Source organism: Cygnus atratus, chromosome 1 (genome assembly GCF_013377495.2).
Source record: "Cygnus atratus isolate AKBS03 ecotype Queensland, Australia chromosome 1, CAtr_DNAZoo_HiC_assembly, whole genome shotgun sequence".
NCBI lineage: Eukaryota > Metazoa > Chordata > Aves > Anseriformes > Anatidae > Cygnus > Cygnus atratus.
Window position 1 is genome coordinate 184,301,506 of NC_066362.1, and position 23,030 is coordinate 184,324,535.

General features: G+C 34.6%; 1 protein-coding gene across 1 annotated transcript in view; it reads right to left on the reverse strand.

Annotated features, from left to right (window-relative positions):
• Positions 1-23,030, reverse strand: part of NBEA (neurobeachin) — a 516,634-nt gene that overhangs the window by 339,694 nt on the left and 153,910 nt on the right. The window contains exons 14-24 of the mRNA XM_050714797.1: positions 21,896-21,975; positions 20,993-21,055; positions 20,788-20,885; positions 19,474-19,566; positions 16,132-16,240; positions 12,808-12,889; positions 12,464-12,587; positions 11,930-12,122; positions 10,620-11,639; positions 5,985-6,202; positions 4,224-4,377 (exon numbers count right to left, since the gene is read on the reverse strand). Coding sequence (XP_050570754.1) covers positions 4,224-4,377; positions 5,985-6,202; positions 10,620-11,639; positions 11,930-12,122; positions 12,464-12,587; positions 12,808-12,889; positions 16,132-16,240; positions 19,474-19,566; positions 20,788-20,885; positions 20,993-21,055; positions 21,896-21,975 — 2,234 coding nt within the window. The remainder of the gene's footprint in view (positions 1-4,223; positions 4,378-5,984; positions 6,203-10,619; positions 11,640-11,929; positions 12,123-12,463; positions 12,588-12,807; positions 12,890-16,131; positions 16,241-19,473; positions 19,567-20,787; positions 20,886-20,992; positions 21,056-21,895; positions 21,976-23,030) is intronic.

The following is a 23,030-nucleotide window of genomic DNA, read 5'->3' on the forward strand; positions in this document are numbered from 1 at the left end:
ACCCTAATCCCTTCTTGAATTTCATCATGTTTTATCATCCTCTCATAAGGGCAAAGAAGAAAGAAATGAAGTAAAATGAGCTCATTCTTGTTGATAAACTGAATATAGGTATTCCACAGGATCTACAAAATGGGAGAGTTTTTCACACCCTAGTTCAAACAGGAAAGCTCCACAGAATAGAGATATGGAGGATCAGAGGCTTCAAAAGGCAGACAGACTAAACAAGACGAAGACTCTATGGATTCAAACAGACACACCAGGATGTACGACTCAAGCCTACAAAGTCATAAATGATACAGGGATGAATAAAGAGGCGATTAAGCACTCCTTTCATAGCAGAAATTGTAAGGCACATAGTGTCTTTATGCTTTTTAAGCAGGCTTAAAAAACAAAGACAAGAAGTGCTTCAAAGGTTATATAATTACTTTGTCAGACTTGATGTCATAGGATATTACAGAGGCTAAAAGAGTAAGTAGCTTCAAAACAGATTAGATAAACTCTAGAAGGATAAATTCCTCAGTTGTTATTAAACATGACAGTCTGGATACCCTCTCTAGCTGTTAAAATCCTAAATGCTGAAATAGAGTATTATTAGAGCAATCAATATGGTTGCTCAGACTTTTGTAGTTTTTCTGTAAGCTGCAGTCACTATTGGAGGCAGAATAGTATACCAACAAGGCCCCTGGACTGTCCCAGTATGGCAGTCCATGTGGCATGAACCGCTTTGTTTCATAATAGCATTGCAATACAGTTTGACTGGACTTCTAATAGCATGCCCGATTTAAATTACAGAATCACAGAACCATTGAGGTTGGAAGAGGCCTCTGGAGATCATGTGGTCCAACCCCTGCTCAAGCAGGGACATCCAGAGGAGGTTGTTCAGGACCACGTCCAGGTGGCTTTTGAAGATCTCCAAGAAGGGAGACTCCACCACCTCTCTGGGCAACCTGTGCCAGTGCTTTGTCACCCACACAGTAAAGAAGTCCTTCCTAATGTTCAAACAGAACCTCTTATGCTTCAGTTAGTTACATCAATTATTGTTTGTTTGTTTTTCCTCACAAGATATACAGTCTGTATTTTATCACGTAGCTCATGAATCAAATATTTTCCTCAACGTTCTAAGATAATTTTGTTGCCTTACTATTTATGGTGATAATTTTTAAATATGCAAACATACCATGAGTAACTAAAAACTGACTTCTCCCAGATGTGTGAAGACATTTATTCTGAAGTGGTTTCTTTAATAATATAAACTTTTGCTCCAGTAAAAATCTCAAGTCACTTGCATGTAGCAAATCTTGGAATAGAGTCATGTAATGCACAAATATTATGTATTATTTCAGTATCATAATTTTTGCATATGGCCCAAGAACTGAGACTGTAAATGCAGGAAGATATTCCCTGAATAGTAACATTTTGAGTTATGTGCAGTTCTGGACTCCTCCATAGGGGCATGGACATACTGCAGAGAACCCAATAAAGTGCCATGAAGATAATGAAGGCAATGGAGGATCACTCCTATAAGGAAAGGCCGAGGGAGTTGGGACTGTTCAGCTTAGAGAAAAGAAGACTCAGGTGTGATCTCATCAATGTCTACTATAAATACAGAGAGTGCAATGAGGACAGAGCCAGACTCTTCATTGGCATGCAGTGGCAGGACAGGAGGCAACAGGCACAAACTGACAGACAGGAGGTTCCCTCTGAACATCAGGAAGCACCTCTGTACTGTGCAAGTGAGGTAGCATGGACACAGGTTGCTCAGGGAGGATGTGTGGTCTCCCTGCTTGGAGAACTTCAAAAGCATCTGTACAGGGTCCTGGACAATCTGCTCTAGGTGTCCCTGCTTGTGCAGGGGGATTGGACTAGATGACCTCCAGAGTTCAACCTTTGACCAGAGGTCAACTTCCAACCTCAGACATTTTGTCCTTCTTAGAATAGGTAAGGAAGAAAGAGTATAGGCTCTTTCCTCCGTTGATGGTTACTCAGGCAGAAAGCCTCACTATTAGGCCTGTTGTAAGTATTTTTATTCAGTGGAGAGGTTATATAAATCTTCTAATTTCAGACTTCTCTCTTCCAATTAGCAGCTCATGAGAGGAGGAGAGTGAGATAAAGTCTTTTGTAAATGACTGTAAGCACTAAACTACCTTGCCCTTTCAGGTCTGAGAAGAAATGCATTCCTAACCACCACATCAGCCACTTTCTCCACAGCAGTTCTAGGATGCAAAAGTATTACAGGTCTGAGAAGCAGTATGAAACTTTAAATTCATCATATTATGGATATTCAGAAGAGGTCCAACAGGGTATCCAATCCCTTTGTAACTGTCATCCAGAACAATATTAAAGGAGAATATTTTCTCAAAGAAAGAGGAAGGATGTGCTGGCCTATTTGTGTCTCTTACAGTGATGAATAAATCCTCCTCTCCTCTCCTCTCCTCTCCTCTCCTCTCCTCTCCTCTCCTCTCCTCTCCTCTCCTCTCCTCTCCTCAAGAGTATGATTAATTCAGTTTAAAAACAGCTATTGATCTTTAAGTGAATGAGTATATTTCATAACTTAATTTTATCATCCTAAACAGATGGTATATTTGAGCACTTAAGTAATACACGGAGTCCCCATGTAGTGGAGAAATGTATGTATAATACACAAATTTGAAAATGTAGTCTTCTGTATTGATGTATGAAAATCACTACTATTGTTGCAAGGTAGTATGAACAGACAGTATTTTAACAAATGGATATATAGTTTATAAAGCTGTATCAAATATATATACACACACACACACAGACACACTATTCAGAATAAATAAAGGAAATAGTGAATTGCAAAATTGTTATCCTGTAGGAGGGAGGAGGGATTCACAGTGTCATAAACCAGGACAAAAAAGTTAAAAACAATAATACTGTTCAATAGAATGAAAGTTTAATTCACGCTGTGCCTATTTTGTATGAAAGACAAAAAAGAAACCATCTTCATTTTCAAATGATGCCTAAAAGATTTCTTTCTAAAAATATCTCCCGATGTCCTTTTATCTAAAGTACAACCTTCATCTCAAGATGGGTTCATGCACACTCTCATACATGTCAACATTCTTTAAAATGTAACAAGCAAAACCTTTTATTCAGCAATTTTAGTGTCATTCTTGTGACTACAAACTCAAATCTTTTCCGTGAGTCCTGTGTTTCTGCTAACAGCAAATAATTTCCTAGTTAACAGAGAAAATAGTGCAGAAATAGCATTAATTGTCTGTCTGAAAATCATATTTTAGCCAATTACTAGTCAATACTTTCATATCTTTCAAATAAAATAGTGCAAAACAGTCTTTTGTTAACTACCTAGAAGTAATAGGAGCGGCAAAGTAATTTCAGTTGATGAATGGTAAGAGATTGAGCTTATACTGCAAAGTTACATTTGCAGTGCTCAGTGCTTAATAACCACTTTAGAGGAACTTTGTCCCTTCTGTGCTTCATTTTCTCCCCTTTCAAAGACCAATACTAGCTACAAATGCTTATGGGATGTTCAAAATAAAATTTTTAGTTTGAAAGATGTAGTTACAGATATTACACGCACAGATATGGGTTTACATTCAAATACTGTATTACTTACTCTTGACAATAATGTAACATACAAAAAATATTTCTCCCTTCTTTCATGAAGCATTCTATTAGGCTACTCAACCTGTCTGAGCTATTAGGCTACTCTACCTGCTCCTCACCTAAGAACTTACAACTTATTAAGAACATAAGAGTAGATAAGAATATCAATAAGAACAGATTAAAAAAAATAAAGGAAAGGTAACAAGATAGTACCTATTGAAGGAAGAAGTAAACAGAGTGTAGCGAGGGGTTGACTTTATCATTTGGCATGCAAACAGATGGTGGCCAAGCAACACAGGTTTATGAATATCAATGAGTGGCCATCATAAGGCACAGATTTTTCTCATAGTAGCCATAATTCATAAACACGGTAATAATGGTCTTCTCTTTCAGATGAAATATTACTATTCTTACTTAGTACTACTTCATTAATAAAATTAACATTTCAAATGAAAATTACTATAAACACTCTGAACATTGAAGCTTAACAGTTTCAATTATAAACTTCAACTTTTTGAAGGAATTAGTGGATAGGGGATAGGAATCCCTAAAGAAATAAAGTCAACTGCAAACAGTAGTTTGTATTATTAACAATTTTTAATATGACCACTAGGTGGAAATATTGTACTTACAGTTGGGGATGTGGCTGCTGACAGCAATGGTAAAATTCCTCCACAAGCAATAATAATATTGTCTACCATCTGGGAAATGAGGTGTATTGTGTTGTGTACAAAAATAATATTTTCATTGCTATTGACAAAGTCCATCACAGACTTTGTGGAGTGACTGCAAGAACAGGAAAGAAAGGATGGATTAAAACCAAACAGTTACAGTGAAAGTTTAGGTAAATTTATTCTTTGCAAAGAGACATGAATGTTTCTGTTATATAAAGTAGATCCTTGTCTACATAACTTTGCATGTAAATTGTCTAAAAATATAAACAGACTAATCTGATGTACAAATTGACTGCTAATTTCACACCAGTGAAAAATAGTTTCAGATCAGTTTCAGATATACAGTTGAGAACAATGGCTCAAAACCTGTTACTCCCATCACTCAGTCCTTCTCTTCAGAGGCAGTTCTACTGAAAGCAATGGGATTGTTTCTTATTATTCAGTTGATTAACAGAGTTCACCATACAGTACCAGTGTCATGTGAAGTAGCCCTGATAACACCTAATGAACTTAGGTGCGTTTTGTCTTGATTTTTTTCAATTGTCATTCCTGCAGGCTAATCTGTTAGAGTGGTACTGATCAAAGAAAGCTTCTGATGGTGTTTTAAAGTAGAAACTTGATGATCTGGTGATACTTTGACCTAATATTAACTTTATTAACTAATATTAGCTTTAGCATTAGCCAAAGCTTTGCGAGATAGATATGCTAATAACATTACCTGAAATCTCAGCAACTCCAAACTGGTAAGAAATTGTCCCATGAAACAGTCACTCCCCCAAAATACAAAAAGCTATGTGAAAATATTGAGGAACACTCGGCCTATTATTATGTTCCTTTTTCCAAAACAACCTTGTTGCCAGCCAGCCAACAAAAATTAAAGTCTTCAAATTAAAATATGCAAGCTAAAATTTTAATCTCGAAGTGTCACATAAGCATAAAAGACAAAAGAAAATATTTCTCCAAAATATATATATTTAAATTGCCTATTTCCTAGTGACTATCACAGAACAGTTCCCCAAACTGGAAACTAAATGCAATATAAATTAATTATTTGATACAACTAAGGTTAAGTTTTCTGAAAATGAGTTACTGTGTTCTAGAAATGAGATTAGATAGTGTCTATTATACCTAAAGGTACTGATAACAAGAAGCTACTGAGTATCTCTGTTAAAGAGTGCAAAAAGCTAGGAGATCGTATTGCTGTCATTAGAAGTAATCTAACCACCAAGACTAACTACAACCAGAAGCTGGCATGCAAAATACAATTATCAACTAGAAAAGATGATTTCTTAGAAAAATTTATGGGACAGTTTTTTTGTTTGTTTGTTTGTTTTTAATACAGTTTGCAGGTAGAGAAACTCTCTTTTAATTAGAACGATTGAAAAAAAATGGCAATTAACAGACACACAAGTCTTCCTAAGGTGTGAAACATGAGTACAGATTCTAACACTAAACATAAGCTGAGACAGCAACTCAGTTTGGTCAGGCATGTATGAATTATACAGTCTCTGAAGAAAACAGAAATTGTTACCCCCGATATAGAGCTGTTACAAGCTGGGAAGGGCCAAAAAGAAAAGATACAAGATACGGTACGGCACTTCAGCTTACACCAACTCTCTGTCTTCCCATTATCTCAGTAACATTCCCTCTACAACACATCTAATTTTTCCTTGTTGACAGGAATGTAAAACAGAATTTAAATAAGAAGTAATCATCTACCTTCTCCAAACATGTACATCTGTTTCTAGTGCAAAAAGCAAGTCTGTCAGGAGCCGCTGGTGCATGGGAGACCATTTAAACTCTGGAATACGAAACATAGTTGTGCGTGGACCTGGACTAAACTGTCGTCGCTGCTCTTCTGTCATTGGCATTCCTCGAAAACCCAAGTCAACACGTAAATCCCGATCTTGCTGGGTGACAGATCGACCCTGTACTGCCTACATTAACAAGAAGTTCAAAAATCATGTTAAGTTTCTGTAATGTGTTTTTGAATGGTTCACAGACTTTCAGAAAGGATGGGCCAGAGCCCATCTAGGATGGTCTCAAGCACAAAGGAAAGAATGGACTCAAGCACAAACAACTGGAGATACAGATATTCCAGTGCAGGCACTATCATTCATTAAAGGAGCTACTGCAAATCAATCAGCACTGAGGTGCTATGGCTTGCCTTCCTTTCAGCTATTCACTGATATTTTACATTTGGGTTATTCACTTGAAATATTACAGAAAAGACCAAATGCGGCATGTACAAGGTCAGCAGTGACAAGATTTTCTTTATAGGAAACAACTATTCTTTTGCATAGATAGCACAATTTTCTTTGACTAAACAAACTGACAACCTACATAGCGATGGCTTCAAGATATCAGTGTACTTGCACTGTACAGTTCATCATCTTCTAAAACCAATTTATTAATTTGGTATTTTTAGCAGGATCATTAAAGGATCAAATCTACTCCCAAATCTAATGTTGTTACACTTTGTTAATTGGTTAACAGTTTTATGGATTCTTAGGATATTCTTTAGATTCTCCCATCAGGTAGAAAATGGGAATTTTATACCCTTTTAATATCTACATAGTCATGACTGTTTCCTCTTGGTGATTAATGACAAAAGCAAAAGATACAGACTATGATGGAGAAAACTGTGAAGGAAAAAGTAGTAAAGAACAATCATTTAGACCAAATTAGAGGCCAATATTCATAACAATGACATTATTTATATTGTACAACATCTCTGAAAGGAAGAAATACAAAGTATGCTCCTTGGTTTTATTTTAAAGTGAGATTAGATTAGTTTTAGACTGGAAAAATAGAAAATATACTTGTTTTGCTCACATACTCATTTCCTGATCTCTATATACTACTTTAAATTTTGCCTTAAAGGCAAAAAGACATTTATGAAATATTTGTATTAACAACATAAAAATGGAAATGGCCCTGGAAATGGCACTGGAGTTAAATTGGAAAGCTTCTTAGATCTTTAGTCTGGTTTTGATCTGATCTATAGCCAGATTTCTGAGAGCAGGGCAGGTTTCTTTCATTCAGTTTGACCTGTTCGTATCAATATCGTTGCTTTGGCTTCCAATTCCTATCTATTCCTTAGAATATTGATATATTAATAGAAATATAGACATTAATAGACTTATCTTTAAATAATAATTATTATTTTTTCCAGGAATTAATTGAGATTTGAATATTTTAAAATATTTTTCTGCAGTGTGCTTTCAGTTCTATTTTCATTCTTTCATAGTTCAGATCACAGAAAAAATATTTCCTTTGGTGTTTTCTTTGGCGTTTGCTTTTACTATTGACAAAGGCATTAAATCTTTGAAATATGGAGGAGATCCCTTCTCTACTTTGTTGGGCATTTTGTTGCCTCCTTTCAGTCCACTTGAGCTTACTTTGAGTAGTAAGACATGCTTACTGCTTACTGATAAGGTAGAGAACTGATTGCAGATCTGTTTTTAGAAAAACGTTATCATTTCCATTTGCATACCACTTGCTCCCTCTTTGGTACAACTATATGCAGTTGTCAAGTCACTTACAATAATGGTATCATAACTGCACCAGAACAGGATAGCTTTTTATTTAGATAATACTTCTGTAATTGCAACAATAGGCTTTGATGTGCATTGCACAAACCACCATGAAACCCAAATATCTACTTGGGTGGCCAATCTTCAAACCTAACCTAACCTAACCTAACCTAACCAAAAGTGTTTTCAGTGATCTCAAAGCCAGTGGAATCAAATCTAATGTGGCAGTGCCCACACATACTGCAATCCAAACTCGAGCCTCCAGCCTCACTGTAAACATGCTAATTATATTACTGTTTTTACTCATGAAAATGATAATCCTTGGCGAGAATCACAGAATCATTTGAGTTGGAAGGGACCTTAGAGATTACTAGTTCCAACACAGTTCCAATATTTAATACATATTTCCATCTATTTTTATTAGTTAACTTCATTTAAAAATAAATGATTTAACTATGGAGACATTACAGTTCACAGGGCATTTCCAAACACATAAAGAACTGATTAGAAGATAACAACAGTTTTGGTGGTTACACAGTTTATAATTGTTTTCAAGAAAATCGTTTAAAAGAGATATTATGGCTACTAACTCATAATATTTTATCAAGGATAATAGTGGGAAAGAAATATAATTTAAGTAACATATGGAGAATCAAGGGAGATAAATAACTTCTAGAGTTGGACTTTGGAAGAGTACACAGTTTGTAAATAATTTGCAGATCTAAATGATCTGCTAGGAATTTTCTGGGAAGCTAAGAGTAAAGCATTTGAAAACATTTTGGTTTTCTTATCCTGTAATGATTTCATAAAAGTTCATTAGGAATTCATGAGGAATTTCTATGTTTATAAATCAACTACTGCACATGAAATTCATCAAGGAAAGAGGTTAAAGGACAGAAATGTCATAAAGTTGCACCAACAGTAGCAAGTATGAAGTCAGTGGTTTTTTTTTTCATTAAAGGCATCTTACCAATTCATTGTGTTTACGTGTGCATATCTGTATATAGAAATTGAATGTTTTCTCTTGCTTTTTACTCTTTAAACAAAACTCACATCTTAAAATAAATATTATCTGCTCCTTTTTCTTGCTCTCCTGCATTCTGTCCCATTTGTCAGTTTGAATGATAATAACAGTTTTAATTTTAAGACTTAAAATAAGGTACTTCCTATCAAGAATTTCCAGGGGTCATTCTTTATTACATAGAATCCTTTCAAATATAATAATCCCTATACAGTGCTTGATACTCTGTCCCTGATGTTATGAGGCTTTTCATAGTTTTGAAAAAATGCAACAGGAGAACTCCAAATTTTTCTTATAACACCTGTCTAGGGAATGAAAAGTTTTGAGTTTCATCTGCTCTTCTCTTCAAAAGAGAGGTTCTTGTCATAGAATAGAGACTGAGAAGAGAGAGATTTCAGAACCTTCTGGTGTGAATAATCAGTGAGTAAGCTTTCGTGTAGCTCTAAAACTTTTTGACAATGTCGCACACACTACACAGCATCAAGCAGAGCAACTTTTGTAAGCACTGGCTCTTCTTCCATAATTTCAGATAGCCTACCCGACTTTAAAATCCTAGAAGATAAATACTGGTGTACATACTGGACATTATAGTAAGATAGTAAAATCTTTAAGTTAGTCATTTTTTCCCCCAATAACATATTAAGTAAGTCATTTTTTTCCCCCAATAACATCCTTAAAATCAATCTTTGATTACATGCTATTGGCCATGAACAATGCTAGTGAGTAAATTAATTCAATGCTCTAGAAGTTCAAAGTGATCCTATATTTCACTGTGCATACAGAGCATGCACAGGATACAAAAGCACAAAGTCAAAGAGTAGACTTCTATCTTGGACTTCCCATTTTAAGAATGCTTCTTGGACTTCCCATTTTAAGAATACTGTGGCTTTTACAAAAACACTAGTTAGAATTTTTCAGAGAGATACCTAGACAAGAAAGAATCCCTGAGAAGAATGTAGATACCTCTTGTTTCAATAATGATCTCTGGTCTGGAAATCAAGTCAGTTTTTCTTCTATTATCCCTAAACTATTCCTTTTCTTTCTAAACAACTTTTATGTGTATCTCATAATAAAATAGAGATATTTCATTTCTAATCTTAGAAGACATGCTAACAATAGGCTTAAAACAGAATTCTAAGAGCACTGCTTAATCTGTCTACAGGAAATAAGGGAAATGGATAAGAGATTCTCTTAGCTAAAGTTTTTAAAATTAAAGCATAGAACCATAGAATGGCTTGGGTTGGAAGGGACTTAAAGATCATCTAATTCCAATCCCCTGCCCTTGCCGGGGACACCTTCCACTAGACCAGGTTGCTCAAAGCCCCATCCAACCTGACCTTTAATGCTTTCAGGGATGGGTCATCCTCAGCTTCTCTGGGCAACCTGTTCCAGTGTCTCACCACTCTCTGAGTAAAGAACTTCTTCTTTATATCTAATCTAAATCTACTGTCTTTTACTTTAAAGTCATTATTCCTTGTCTTATCACCACACTTTCTGACAAAGAGTCCCTTCCCAGCTTTTCCGCAGACCCCCTTAAGGTACTGGAAGGCTGCTATAAGGTCTCCCTGGAGCTTTCTCTTCTCCAGGTTGAGCATCCACAATTGCAAGAGATATTTTCTATACAGACATAAGAGTTAAGGAGTTTTCAAAGTAAGTAGGCTTGGAAGATGGAAACTTTTCACATTATTAAGGAAATATAGTTCAAAAATCACTCAGACCACAAACTATTGATGTATTCAGAAACAAAGAACAGTGATTACATCAGACACATATATAGCTACAGCACTTGAAACTTACCTGGGTTGTGGTAGTTGTCTGGATCTTCCGTATCTCCTTTCCTGCTTCCTTACCATCATCAGATCTTTCCGTATCTGATATTATACTTCCTGCATCAACATTAGGTACAGTTTTGCTACCAGAAGACTCTGTCTCAAGAGTTGTGGCAGTCATTTCAGCATATTCTAATCCTTTAGATGATGAAGCCAACTCCCTCTCAGAAATGCTACTCATTCCATCTGAAGTTGTATGAATCTTAAACTCCTTGTCCTCTATTATACTTGAAGCACATGTTATATCTACACTACCTGCCATATGTGCAAGCAATCCCAAATCATCATTTACGCCAAGATGCATCTGAGTGTCTTGCACATTTGGAATAGAAATATGGTTACTTGAAAGTTCAGGTAAAAGTTTCTCCTCTTGGCTGGGTATTTTATCAAAGAGAAATGAGGTACTGTTAGTAGAAGGTTCATCTTTCTCATCAGCCAGAGTTATTAATGGACCATTATCTTTTTCCTCATTCTTCTTAATAATACCTACACTTCCATGAACATTGTTTTGGAGCTTCTCAACAGCAGCACTGTATACATTATCTAGAAGAGATTCAACTTCTACAAGTGCACCATTTTCTCCAGTTACCAGTGTCTCCGGTGATAAATCCATATCATCAAGCTTTACTTCTGTAGCTTCTACCTTTTCAGCTTTTATATCAACTAAAAGGTCATGAACTTCCACATGTACTCCTCCTCCTGGTCTCTCAGCACTTCCAAGCACATCATCAGACACCTTTGTAGCCATGAGCAAGTCCCTTGTATCTGTACTGACAGGATAATCCGTTTCACTTTCCGGACTTTGGCTTTGTGAAAGGTCTTCTATCTCTCGGATTTCCATTCCACCTTTTGCTCCTGTTGTCTGAGATGAAAGACCTGAGATAGTGCTCACATTACCCTTTTTCCCCTTTTTTATGTTTTCTTCCTCTTGCCTTTGATACTCTTCATACATTTTAGCTAGGTACTCCTTGTGAGCCTCATATGTGACCTTAAAAAAAAAAAAAGATTATGTAGATGAATATATACTACATGAACCTGCACAAAATCTAATGAGAATTTTAACAACTTATTACATACAGCTCACAAACTGTTCCACATAAGAGGACCTGCAATTTTTGACAAAAAATCCCACCTTGACATGTATGGACATAGCCACCAGATGGCACTAAATCACTTTAAATATTATCTTACCATATTAGTAGTCCCCTTGGGAGAGTTATCAGGATTTAAAAAACAAAACAAAAAACAACAACAAAACAACCACGGGTCATTTCTTACCTTGGAATGAGCTATAGAAAGAGTATCGACCCACACTCTCCAGCCTCCCCATTCATATTTTATTGCATGATACAAGAGAATACGGAAAATGTTGTAAACCATCTCTGTAATCTTCTGCTCTTCAGAGTTCTTAGGGTTAATGTATCCCAGAGAAAACATCCAGTCCTGCCACACTGAACACTGAAGTAAACATCTAAAGTGAAATAATTAGGTCAAAATATATCCAAAGCAGGCTTACTTATTTTAACGTTACAAAGGTTAAATTAGGAGGAAAATAACATGGTGCATCTACTTTGAAATCAATCTGACCGTAGGAATAAACCTTAAAAGTACTTTAGGATCAGAAAAATTTGAAATATATTCTTAACAGAAGAACCAATTACTAGTTACTAAATTAAGAAAAGAAACCACAAACCTATTAAATTCATTTTTATACATTCAATTTAATCTACAGTATAAAACTCTACACACAGTACAACAGATTGCTATTATCCACAAGTCAAGGATGAGAAAATATTATTTGTAGTGACATACCTTCTGTTTTCACGGCTATTACTAAAGAGTTTTATCATATCAGACAAGAACAAACGTCGAACTTCCATCAGCTCTGCACTTGGTGTGGAGTTTTTTAACAGCGTTGCCACCACCTTAAGAATCACTTTGAAAGAATAAATTAGTTACAATAACACATTTTAACAGCATTTGGTATAAAAATAAAATAAAGTTGCTGACAGCAACCAATATAAGTAGTAACTGAAACTCAAATGCACTTGAGATATGCTAATGAAGTGTTCTTGCCTTCTGAACCATATTCTTTCAAAAACAAATACAAATCTAAGCTATATATATATTGTACAAACATAATATATAGTACTTACTTGGATTTTGTATTTTCACTGTAGAATCTGGCTCTGGATGTGGTTTATGAACAACTTGAGTGCACACTTGTTCTGTCAAAATCTAAAACACAGAATATTAAGTTCCTGTTATTTTTAACTAAAAGGTACAGCATTTCTTTGTTCATGTTCTAAATTTTAAGAATACCATTTATCACGGCCACACTGTAACTTCATATAAAACATTTTGGTAAAATATTTTATTCTTCAAGAATAGAATAAAGCAATTCCTCCATGTAAGGAGTAACATGGATGTACTGTGGTTGGCTAACGTTTTAGTTAGCTCAATAAACATGCAATGGTGTTTTTAAGGGATGAGTCTATGTAAGCCATAAACTAGGAGAAATGAAACCTAGGTGTTAAGCTTGCTGTTTGCTTGAAATGGTATTGCTCACAGAAGGACGAAGTCTGTTAACAGTGGGAAGAGAATTACCAAAGATTCTATTCCAATGTTCATATTTATTTATCTTAATCTCTTTAAAGTTTCTGACTTCTCACATTGAAGAGCTGAACACCAGGTCACCAGAAATGAAAAGGGAATTATTTGTTTGAAAAAATTGTGAATTCCTAATGAAGTAACTCCTGTCAGCAGAAAACCTATTGTCAGATCGTATTTACTGTTGTTTGCACCATGGATATTTGTATATTACAGTAAGTGAAATCACCATGTTTGTCTCAGTTCAAAGATATAGGAGCTGTCTACAACACCTCTAGGTCTATGAACTGCAAGACAAGTGTTGAATAAATATATCAGCTATATTTAAGAGATACACCACTAAAATGCTTCAGTTTCTATATTAAACTCAATTATGGCTAAATATATAAAAACTAAACAAAGATTCTGTAAGTTTTCTAAACCAGCATTAAAAGTGAAATTCATTGATTAAATTTTGCTATGAAACAGAAATAGCTTCCCTGTAAATTTCATCTGCAGAAACTGACCTAAGGCTATTTAACCACAAGGCTGGTGAAATCAATAACTTATTCAGGTTTAAGATCCATTAAGGAATAATGGTGGGACATGTTAAAAAAGTAATACCAGAGTACTTAATTAAAAAATTGAGTTTAGGTTTATTGAGACATTGTGCATTTTGTATGTAAAAAAAAACAACCAACCAACCAACCAACCAACCAACCAAAGACACATAAGACAACAACAACAACAAAATATTTTCCAAGAACTGAAGTAAGAGCAGGTATATTGTCTCTACCATACCAGTAATTGGTCTAACAGTTATCAGAAAAAGAGAGACTTAAGGAATATATGACTGTGAGGGGACTCTGGGAATGTGGTACAGCTGGGGGATGTCTGTATGTGGGTTGAGGAGACAAAAATCTCTTAAACTAAATACAGATACCCAGACACACATACAAACACAAATAATGTAACAAGCCAAATGAAATGCATTCTTTAAAGGTCTTCCTCTTCATATAGAACTTGAGCTGAGATATGTTTTCTAGAACCACATATCTAGTTACTGCACTCAGTCTAGGATACTGTCATCAGATTCAATTGCTCTCTCTACCTGCTTGTGAATCATGGAATGATTTGTGTTGGAAGGGACCTTGAGTATCACTGAATTCCAATCCCTGCCTGCCACAGGCAGGGACACATTCCACTAGACCAGGATGCTCAACACCCCATCCAACCTGGCCTTGAACACTTCCAAGGATGGGGCATCCACGGTTTCTCTGGGCAAAATATTCCAGTGCCTCACCACTCCCCGAGTAGAGAATTTCTTCTTAATGCCTAATCTAAATTTACCCTCTTTTAAGTTTAAAGACATTACCCCTTGTAATACCACAGCATTCCCTGATAAAGTGCCTCCAGCTTTCCTGTAGGCCCCCTTTTGGTACTGGAAGGCTGCTACAGGATCTCCCCGGAGGGAGAACTTCTGCAGGCTAAACAACCCCAAATCTCAGCCTCTCTTCATAGGAGCCTCCTGCTGGGGGCCCCATAGCTGAACACAGTACTCCATGTGGGGTCTCATGAGAGCAGAGCAGAATGGGGAAAATCACCACCCTCGACCTGCTGGCCATGCTTTTTTGACAGAGTCTCAGATATGGTTGGCTTCCAAGTGTAGATTGCTAGCTCATGTTGAGTTTCTCTTCAATCAACATCCCCAAGACCTTCTCCTCAGGGCTGTTCTCAATCCATTCTCCATCCAGCCTCTATTTTTGCTCAGGATTGCCCTGACCCAGCTGCAGCACCTTGCACTTGGCCTTGCTGAACTTCATGAGCTTTGCACAGGCCCACCTCTCAAGCCTGTAGAGGTCACTCTGAATGGCATCCCTTCCCCTCCAGCTTATCAATCACACCACACAGCTTGGTGTCTTCGGCAAACTTGCTGAGGGTGCACTCGATCCCACTGTCCATGTCACCAACAATGATGTTAAAGTGCGACCACCCAGCCAATTCCTGACCCACTGAGTGGTCCATCTATCAAATCCATGTCTCTCCAATTTAGAGACAAGGATATCATGAGGGACAGCGTCAAATGCTTTGCACAAGTCCAGGTAGATGATGTCAGTTGCTCTTTCCCTATCCACCAATGCTGTATCCCCATTGTAGAAGACCACCAGATTGGTCAGGCACAATTTGCTTTTGTGATGCCATGTGGGCTGTCACTAATCACCTCCTTATGTTTCATGTGGGTTTGGACCAACTTCATGTTTATAATACATAAACTAAATTGTGCATCATCAGAAATGACTTTTCTGCAAGAGGCTGTTAGACATTTAAATGTTTCTAGGTCACATTCATCTCCTCAAAGAGTATCTGTTACATTGAAGTGACTGTGTTCAGCTATCATCATAGTACCAACATGGATAGTTAAAAAAATAAAAAACAGCACTTTTCAAAATTTTATTAACTTGAAAAGAATTTCACCAAAAAGGGGAAAAAAAAAAAGAAATAAAAATGGTAAAAATGCATCTCTTCAGCTCTAGTACTCTAGCACTCTCTAGTCCCAGCAATGGAGGAGTAAGGGCCTGCAGGCCTGCAGTAACTTTATTGTTATTATTACTATTTTTGAAAGTGATGAACAACTTAAATAGCAGGATCTTTCCCACCAGCCATTGTAATGCTGTAAATAAAAAGTTTTATTAAGAATATCCAAAAATATCCAAAGCATGGGAGAATAAATTCTGAGCCAGTGTCCTTCCCTAAAATTTAAAAAAATTCTCAAAAGTCTTGCAAATCAGGATATTGCAAAGCCCAGAGTGTACAAAAAGGCTATATAAAAATATAATTAAGCTATACATTTTACAACAGAGATTACAATCTGTATGTTTAATAATTTGTACCTCATAAAGCGTGTTATATGTTGTAACTGTCACTGTATTTGTATGCAGCATCAACCTTTCTCCAAGAAGAGTGAAAAGACTGTGAGTATGCATGATTTCAACCTTTCGCCTGGAAGAGAAAACAAAAGTTCTATGAAAATGCCAAGCATGATGAAAATTCTCAAGTAAATGCAAAAACACTAAAGTCTAATATTTTGATGTTGTACTAAAAGTTCTAAAACCTGTTATTCTGCATATATTATGAATTAAACATCATTTAAGATCTTTCCTGATTTGAATGCTATTGTAGTAATATACAAAGATCCACAGCAAGCAATTCTATATTTGGGATGTCTTTTTTTTTTATATAAAAAAATAAAATAAAATGGCACATCGTTCTCTCATTCACTAGGATCCCGAAAGCTATGAAATTCAAATTGACTGAGGGGAATTTTACAGTCAGGAACAAGAAATACTATAATCTTAAAAAGCAGAGAAGAAAGCAGCTCATGTCAGTGAATTGTATCTATCCCCAAACACTCTTCTTTTTAACTGGATATAGCATTAAAAATAGAGTACTTATTGTATATCGCATCATTAAATTTATCTACTGCTGTAATAAATACAAAATAAAGAATATTATTCAGAATAATTAATAATCTATATGAAAGCAGCAGGACCATATGAAATAATATATAGTAAGGTTTCCTAGTTGTGCATTCAAAAGCTAAGAAACTCCCTTTTCATGATTACTGATGATGATAACACAGGCTTCAATCACACAGATTCATTCTAGAATTTTTGAAATGAATACATTATATTTAAATCTTCAAATAACCGTAAAAGAGCGTGGCAACATCTTATAACAGTGTCTAGTCTTTGTCACACTAAAAGGAGTCCATAACTTATGAGAAAAACTACATGTATTCAACCTTGCAAGCTATGATGTGGTGCATGGAAGGAAAAAATAATTGGAATACCTATGCTAGTTACACTTAAACCGATTTTTGCTTTGTAACTAGCTGATCTGACTTACATAATGTACGAATTCTTCTAGAGAAACAAAAAATAATCTTTATTGTAAAGACAGTCAAAATAGGTAAAACTAATTATTATGGAAAAATAAAATGTTAAGAAACACCATAAATAGCACAGGTTAATGTATTTTGTAGCCCTATTTTGCTGTATTTGAGATTAGATATATTTAAAAGTAGAAAATTATAAACGTACAAGCCTATATAGTCCTGTTTTAAGAAGGTTTAAATGTGCAGATAAAAAGAAGTGAAAAAATGGCTGTAACCGCTGTCAGTGGGAAGTATCAAAGAGGTAGAGAAGGAAAAGAACAGGATTCTGCCTACTGTTAAGGTTAGGCAAAGTAGTCTGTCATCACAGATCACAAACAAAAATTAAGTACATAATTCAGAGTTTCATCTAACACATCAATGGTCACTTGCCCAGGTAGCCCATCACCTCAACTCTTTGGTTAATCTGCAAAGAATACCTAATGAATGGTAACTGTGTATTACTTTGATTCTTTTTTTTTTTTTTTAATCTATTCATTGGTTATTAATATTGTATTGGTTCAGATTTCATGAATTACATTATAATATCTCTTTATGCAATTCTACTTTAGTGCATTAAAGTAGAATTCCAAAAGGATGCCTGTTTCCTGTAATATAAAACAGAAATTTATAAGTGGTTTATAAACTTTATGTGGTTTACAATTTTGCAATTTCTTAGAATTTCCTGTATTTGACTACAATTTTATATAGCTATGCATATGCACACATATATGTGGACAAATAGGCACACCTCACAAGCATTAGTTATAAGATATGAAAATGGGAGACATTTTTACTTGCTGAAATGTACTTAAAATGTGAACATTCACAGATACCTAGGACTCTGCAGATTTTATTTATTTTTTTAATTCAAAGTAACAGAATATTCAAAGATACCTTGAAAGATGCACAATATTCAAGTGGATTTGAATGACTTTAATTACATGACAAAATAAGATTTTTATTTTTTTTTTCAGTTGTCGTGTTATGTACTTTCACTGAAGAATGGAAACTCCACAGATACATACATAATTACAAGTAGATGCTCAGGATCAGGAACTGAAATCTCAGCTTCTGAAAAATCTTAGTTTTTCTTTTCTATAATATTCTGCTGAGCATTTGCTACTCAGTTTATTGCATATGCAATAAATGATTTGAACAAATGTACTTATTTGGACACAGGCCTCTGCGCAAGTTAAACCTTTATCTGGTGTGTCTTAATTCAACTCCTATGAATTTGAACCATTTTTAGTAAGCAATGTTTGAAAAGCCCTTTGAGATTCTTGAATGGACTATGAATTTGCTTTATCAATTCGCAGAACACTCTTTGGTTTGCTGGATCCCAAGAGAAAATCCCATTTGGGAGCATGTTCTCAGCTAACTGTCTCTCAATTACACTGTCATACTTTATTGATCTTATGGAGAAAAGCATGTATAGCAATACTGCATTCTGGCTGGAGTCCTAGTTTCTTTGCCTTCTGAGGAGGTTTTACATGATGTAAAGCATAGTATAGCATATAGCATAGCTATATATAGTATAGCATAATGCATAGCTATAGTAAAGCACATTGCTAATTTCCATCCTGCATACTATCCCACTGGAATATCTGCATACAAGAGGAAAAGTGATCAGCAGCAGGTTACATAGCCCTGCATGATTTTCATTTTTTTCTTAACATCAAATAAGGGAAGATGAGACTAAGTACATCTATTTTGTGACTCAGGATCATTTTAAATATGAATATTTCTTGCTTCCCTTGTTATAGAGGCATGATCTTACCTCATTTTTTTTATGATCATTTACTTGCTGTTTACTTTTTATTCTGAATCTTTTCCATGTGAATAACACATTCTATTTCATTTTTCCCATCAGTTTGAAAGTATTTTTAAAAGTACAACCCTGACACATTTATTGCAATCACACTGAAAATTTGAGCAACAAATTTTTGATGACAATCATATGTTTCCTACAACCCTTATCTGAACATGCAAGAGAAATTTCTAAAATGTATTTTTGAAAAATGGTTTTAGATCATTTCAATGTTTAATTTTCAACATATCATATATTTGGTAGATAAACACTATATCTTTTCAAATGTCATAATAGTAACAAGTTAACTAGAAGAGCAATTTTATCCTAATGTATAAAAGTAACAGAATGTGCAAATGATTAAATGGGAAATGTAACAATTTTATTCTATGTCATTTCTGAAGACTGTCAAATTATGTAAGGTAATTATGACAAAAAGACATGAAGAACTGTGAATTTACACTACTACAATAATTTTAAAACTACACTTACTTATGACCCAAGTGTTTGAGAAAATATCCGAGAACCTTCAAAGCTTGCACCCATATACTCTCACTTTTGGAAGCCAATAATTTATAAATTACTCTAAAAAAGAAAAACAAATTCAACAAGGTTTTTCATTTTATTACTGAACATCACACACACAGATTGTATTTCACTAAACAGGAATATCTTATAAGGAACTTATAACACTAAAACCCAATAATTTACATAAAATGGAAGGGTATACTGAAATCACCAAGCACAGCATAATAATTTGATTACGAGCTCTTTAGGTTAGAGGCATGGTGTCTTTTCATTCAGTTCAATGTTTCATACCAGAAAGAAAAAACCTTTTCTAATATTCTTCCCTAACTAGAAGAAGAAAATAAAAGACCGCCTGAGAAGTTGTAGCTTAAGACAAAAGGAAAAGATTGGAACACAAAGTCACACCACGGTGTTTCTTGAAGTACCTGGATGGTACAGAAAACAAAAATGTGGTTTGTTTGTTTGTTTGTTGCTATTTTGCTATAGAACTATAGATAGAAAACAATGTCCTAACTGTGAGTGCAACAGGTCTTCCCTATACTTTTGTTTCAACTAGTGTTGCCATTCAAATAGTTTTAAATACAAGTAGTATCATGAAGTTTTAAATATTTTATAGAAAACACAGCTTGAATGTATCAGTGATAGGCATTTTTCTTCTATTCTTCTTGTATTTTCCAAAGTACAATACAAAATAAAAATCTATAGTAAACATTAAATTATTAACAATAAAATTATTAATCTTGGAAAAATCCTGCATTACTACGGCAGGCAAAAATCCAACCAAACCAAAAAAAACCCACCCTGCTTTTCTGTCAATTATCAGATATTAAAAGTATGAACAAGCACATAAATATATAAGTTCCACAGACACCTTTTTTATTTTTTTTTTCAGAGAGAATTTGAGAGATTAGGACATTTCTCTCATTTTCCTCTTCTTTCCCCCAAATTATGTAAAACATCAGAAGACAGAATATTCAATGATTCTGAGATAGATACTTGGCTTTTTGATGTATCTTGTTAATTGTATATTCTATTTGAGATTGAGAAATAAGTACAGCAGTACATTTACCTTCAAATATAATAGTGATAACCTCAAGGGGAAAATTTTAGTCCCAGAGCTATCCAAAACCAGTCTGTTTTTGAAAAAGCTATATCCCGAATTAGTAAAATTGTACTTTGAAAGACCAGCAGTTGTGATATTTGTGTGAAAAAGAAGGCATTTGGAGAGTGGTAATACTGGAACTACTTTTGAAATAGTTTCTCACTTCACTGTCTTACCGTATCCCATTTCTCTGATCAAAAGCAGGTATCATGGATGCTGGATGTTCGGACATTAGTGCCACTAGCAGCTGCAGCACATCATGAATATTTTCATCCTGTATGACAAGACCAATGTTACTCCACGAACTAACCTCAACAGCAAGCTTCCCACAGAGCTGATACAAGTGATTACAGTAAAAGATAGGTAATTTCAGTAATGTACCTCATGCATTGTTAATAAGTAATTTAATATGCTCTGCAGTTCATCTTCTTTCACACCTCGATCCTAAAAAAAATAATAAAATAAAATAAAAAAGAATGGATAAATTTTCAGAGAAAACTAATTCTTTAAAGTATGGCCTAAGAAAACTTGGACTGAGTCACGTAATCCTACAAATTTACTATGTATACTCAAAGAACTAAATTCTCATTTTCACTACATTCCTTTTCCGTACCACTGTGGAAATACAAAACAGCCAGAAGTCAGGCCTCTATTACTGCTAGAAATTATTCTTATAGTGTGGGGTTTCAGATGGTATCAGCTATTACTGCCACTCTTCCATTTCCTGACACTCAACCAAAAAAAAAAAAAAAATCGAATAAGCTAGACCAGAAAATACTGTTTTTCAGTCTAGTCTCACATGGCAAATTATACCTCAAAGACCATCTGTAATGGAGAGAAAGAAGAATCCTGGACTGTTTCAAACTGTGGTAGGACAAAAATAAATAATAAAAAAATAAATAAATAAAAATAAAAGAATAAAATAAAGTAGTAACTGCAGAATCTAACTTAACAACTGCCATTACCTTATCCTTTTATCAATGAAGTATTTATCTACTATCATATACTATCATATAACAACTGCTCCAAATACCTGAAAGGTTCTGTACTATTACATATTATTTCTGCAAGTTCCTTTAATAAAATATATATAGCTTAGTTTGGTGAGGTTAATAAGAAATATTGTATGGATTTACTGCCTTTATGTCTGTCAGAAGTATGTGCATCAATTAAAATTAACAACCAGAAACAGTTATAACGCCTGATAGGTATCAATTATTTACTACCCTGAAAGAACCTATATAACAGATATTAATGGTTTCCATTTGTAATTGACTGTTTTACCTTAAGTATAAGTTGTTTCAAAAACAGAAGCATAAATGCCCTTAGTGATATGATCTCTTTCTGTGAGGGCCGAGGACCATCTGGAAGAAGCAAAATATACCACATTTAAATATAAGCTAATTCCTTTAATGAGTGCAGCTTCTTCAGTTCCTACAACAGATCTCATATTGTATTCATTATATAAAAGATCATATTTACAAACCTTTCAGAATAATGTTTTACAACATAATGCACCTTGAGTGATGTTTCATTTTTGAAGAAAAAAAAAATCCAGATATATATTTTTAAACAAAGACACGAGAACATGAAGGGCAGTAATCAGATCTTGACTCACACAAGTGAATTAAGGTATAGGCTCTGTAGGTGTTCTCATATGATCCAGGAGATGTAAATTCGAATATAGACAACCACTCTGTTTATTGACTAATTCTACTCAACTGTCCCAAGGTCAGTGCGCAATTCAGGATAAAAATCTAGTTCTATTGACTACACTGAATGAAATTCCACTGAAAACAGTGCAAATTTAGACATCTAGTACAAATAAGCTTAGAAGGGTATGAATACAAAGCTGAATCTCACCTAAAATTTTTGATGACAACTTGGAACAACTAGGCCACTATGTTAAATGCCATCAGAATGAAATCCAAAAAAGAAATTAATGAAATATTAGTGATGGCCATTACTTGCAACAGAAACAAGCCATTTAATCAAAGAGAATTAAGGAGCATAAAAAGAAATAAAATCAATTTAAAACAGAAAAAAAAGTCTGCAATCCTTAATCCTTTAAAAAGTTGTGTTTGTAGAAGTACACTATAAAACCAAATCTAAAAAAAAAAAAAAGAAAGAAAGAAAAAAAAAGAATAAGAAGCAAAGACCTAGAATAAATATTTTCACTTGAACTTTGCTATACTGTATATTACATTCTCCCCTTTCATAAATAGTTAAGGTTGACCTGGAAATTTCTTTGTTAAATTTCTACTTTTCAAACAGTATGTGTCATACACTGTCATAAATTTTGCACAGTGAAAATCAGTGAATCATAATCTACTTTTTCATTAACCATTTTATCTTATGCTGATAAACACATATCAAAACTTAATAACACATATGTCTCAGTAGGATTTCAAATCCAGTT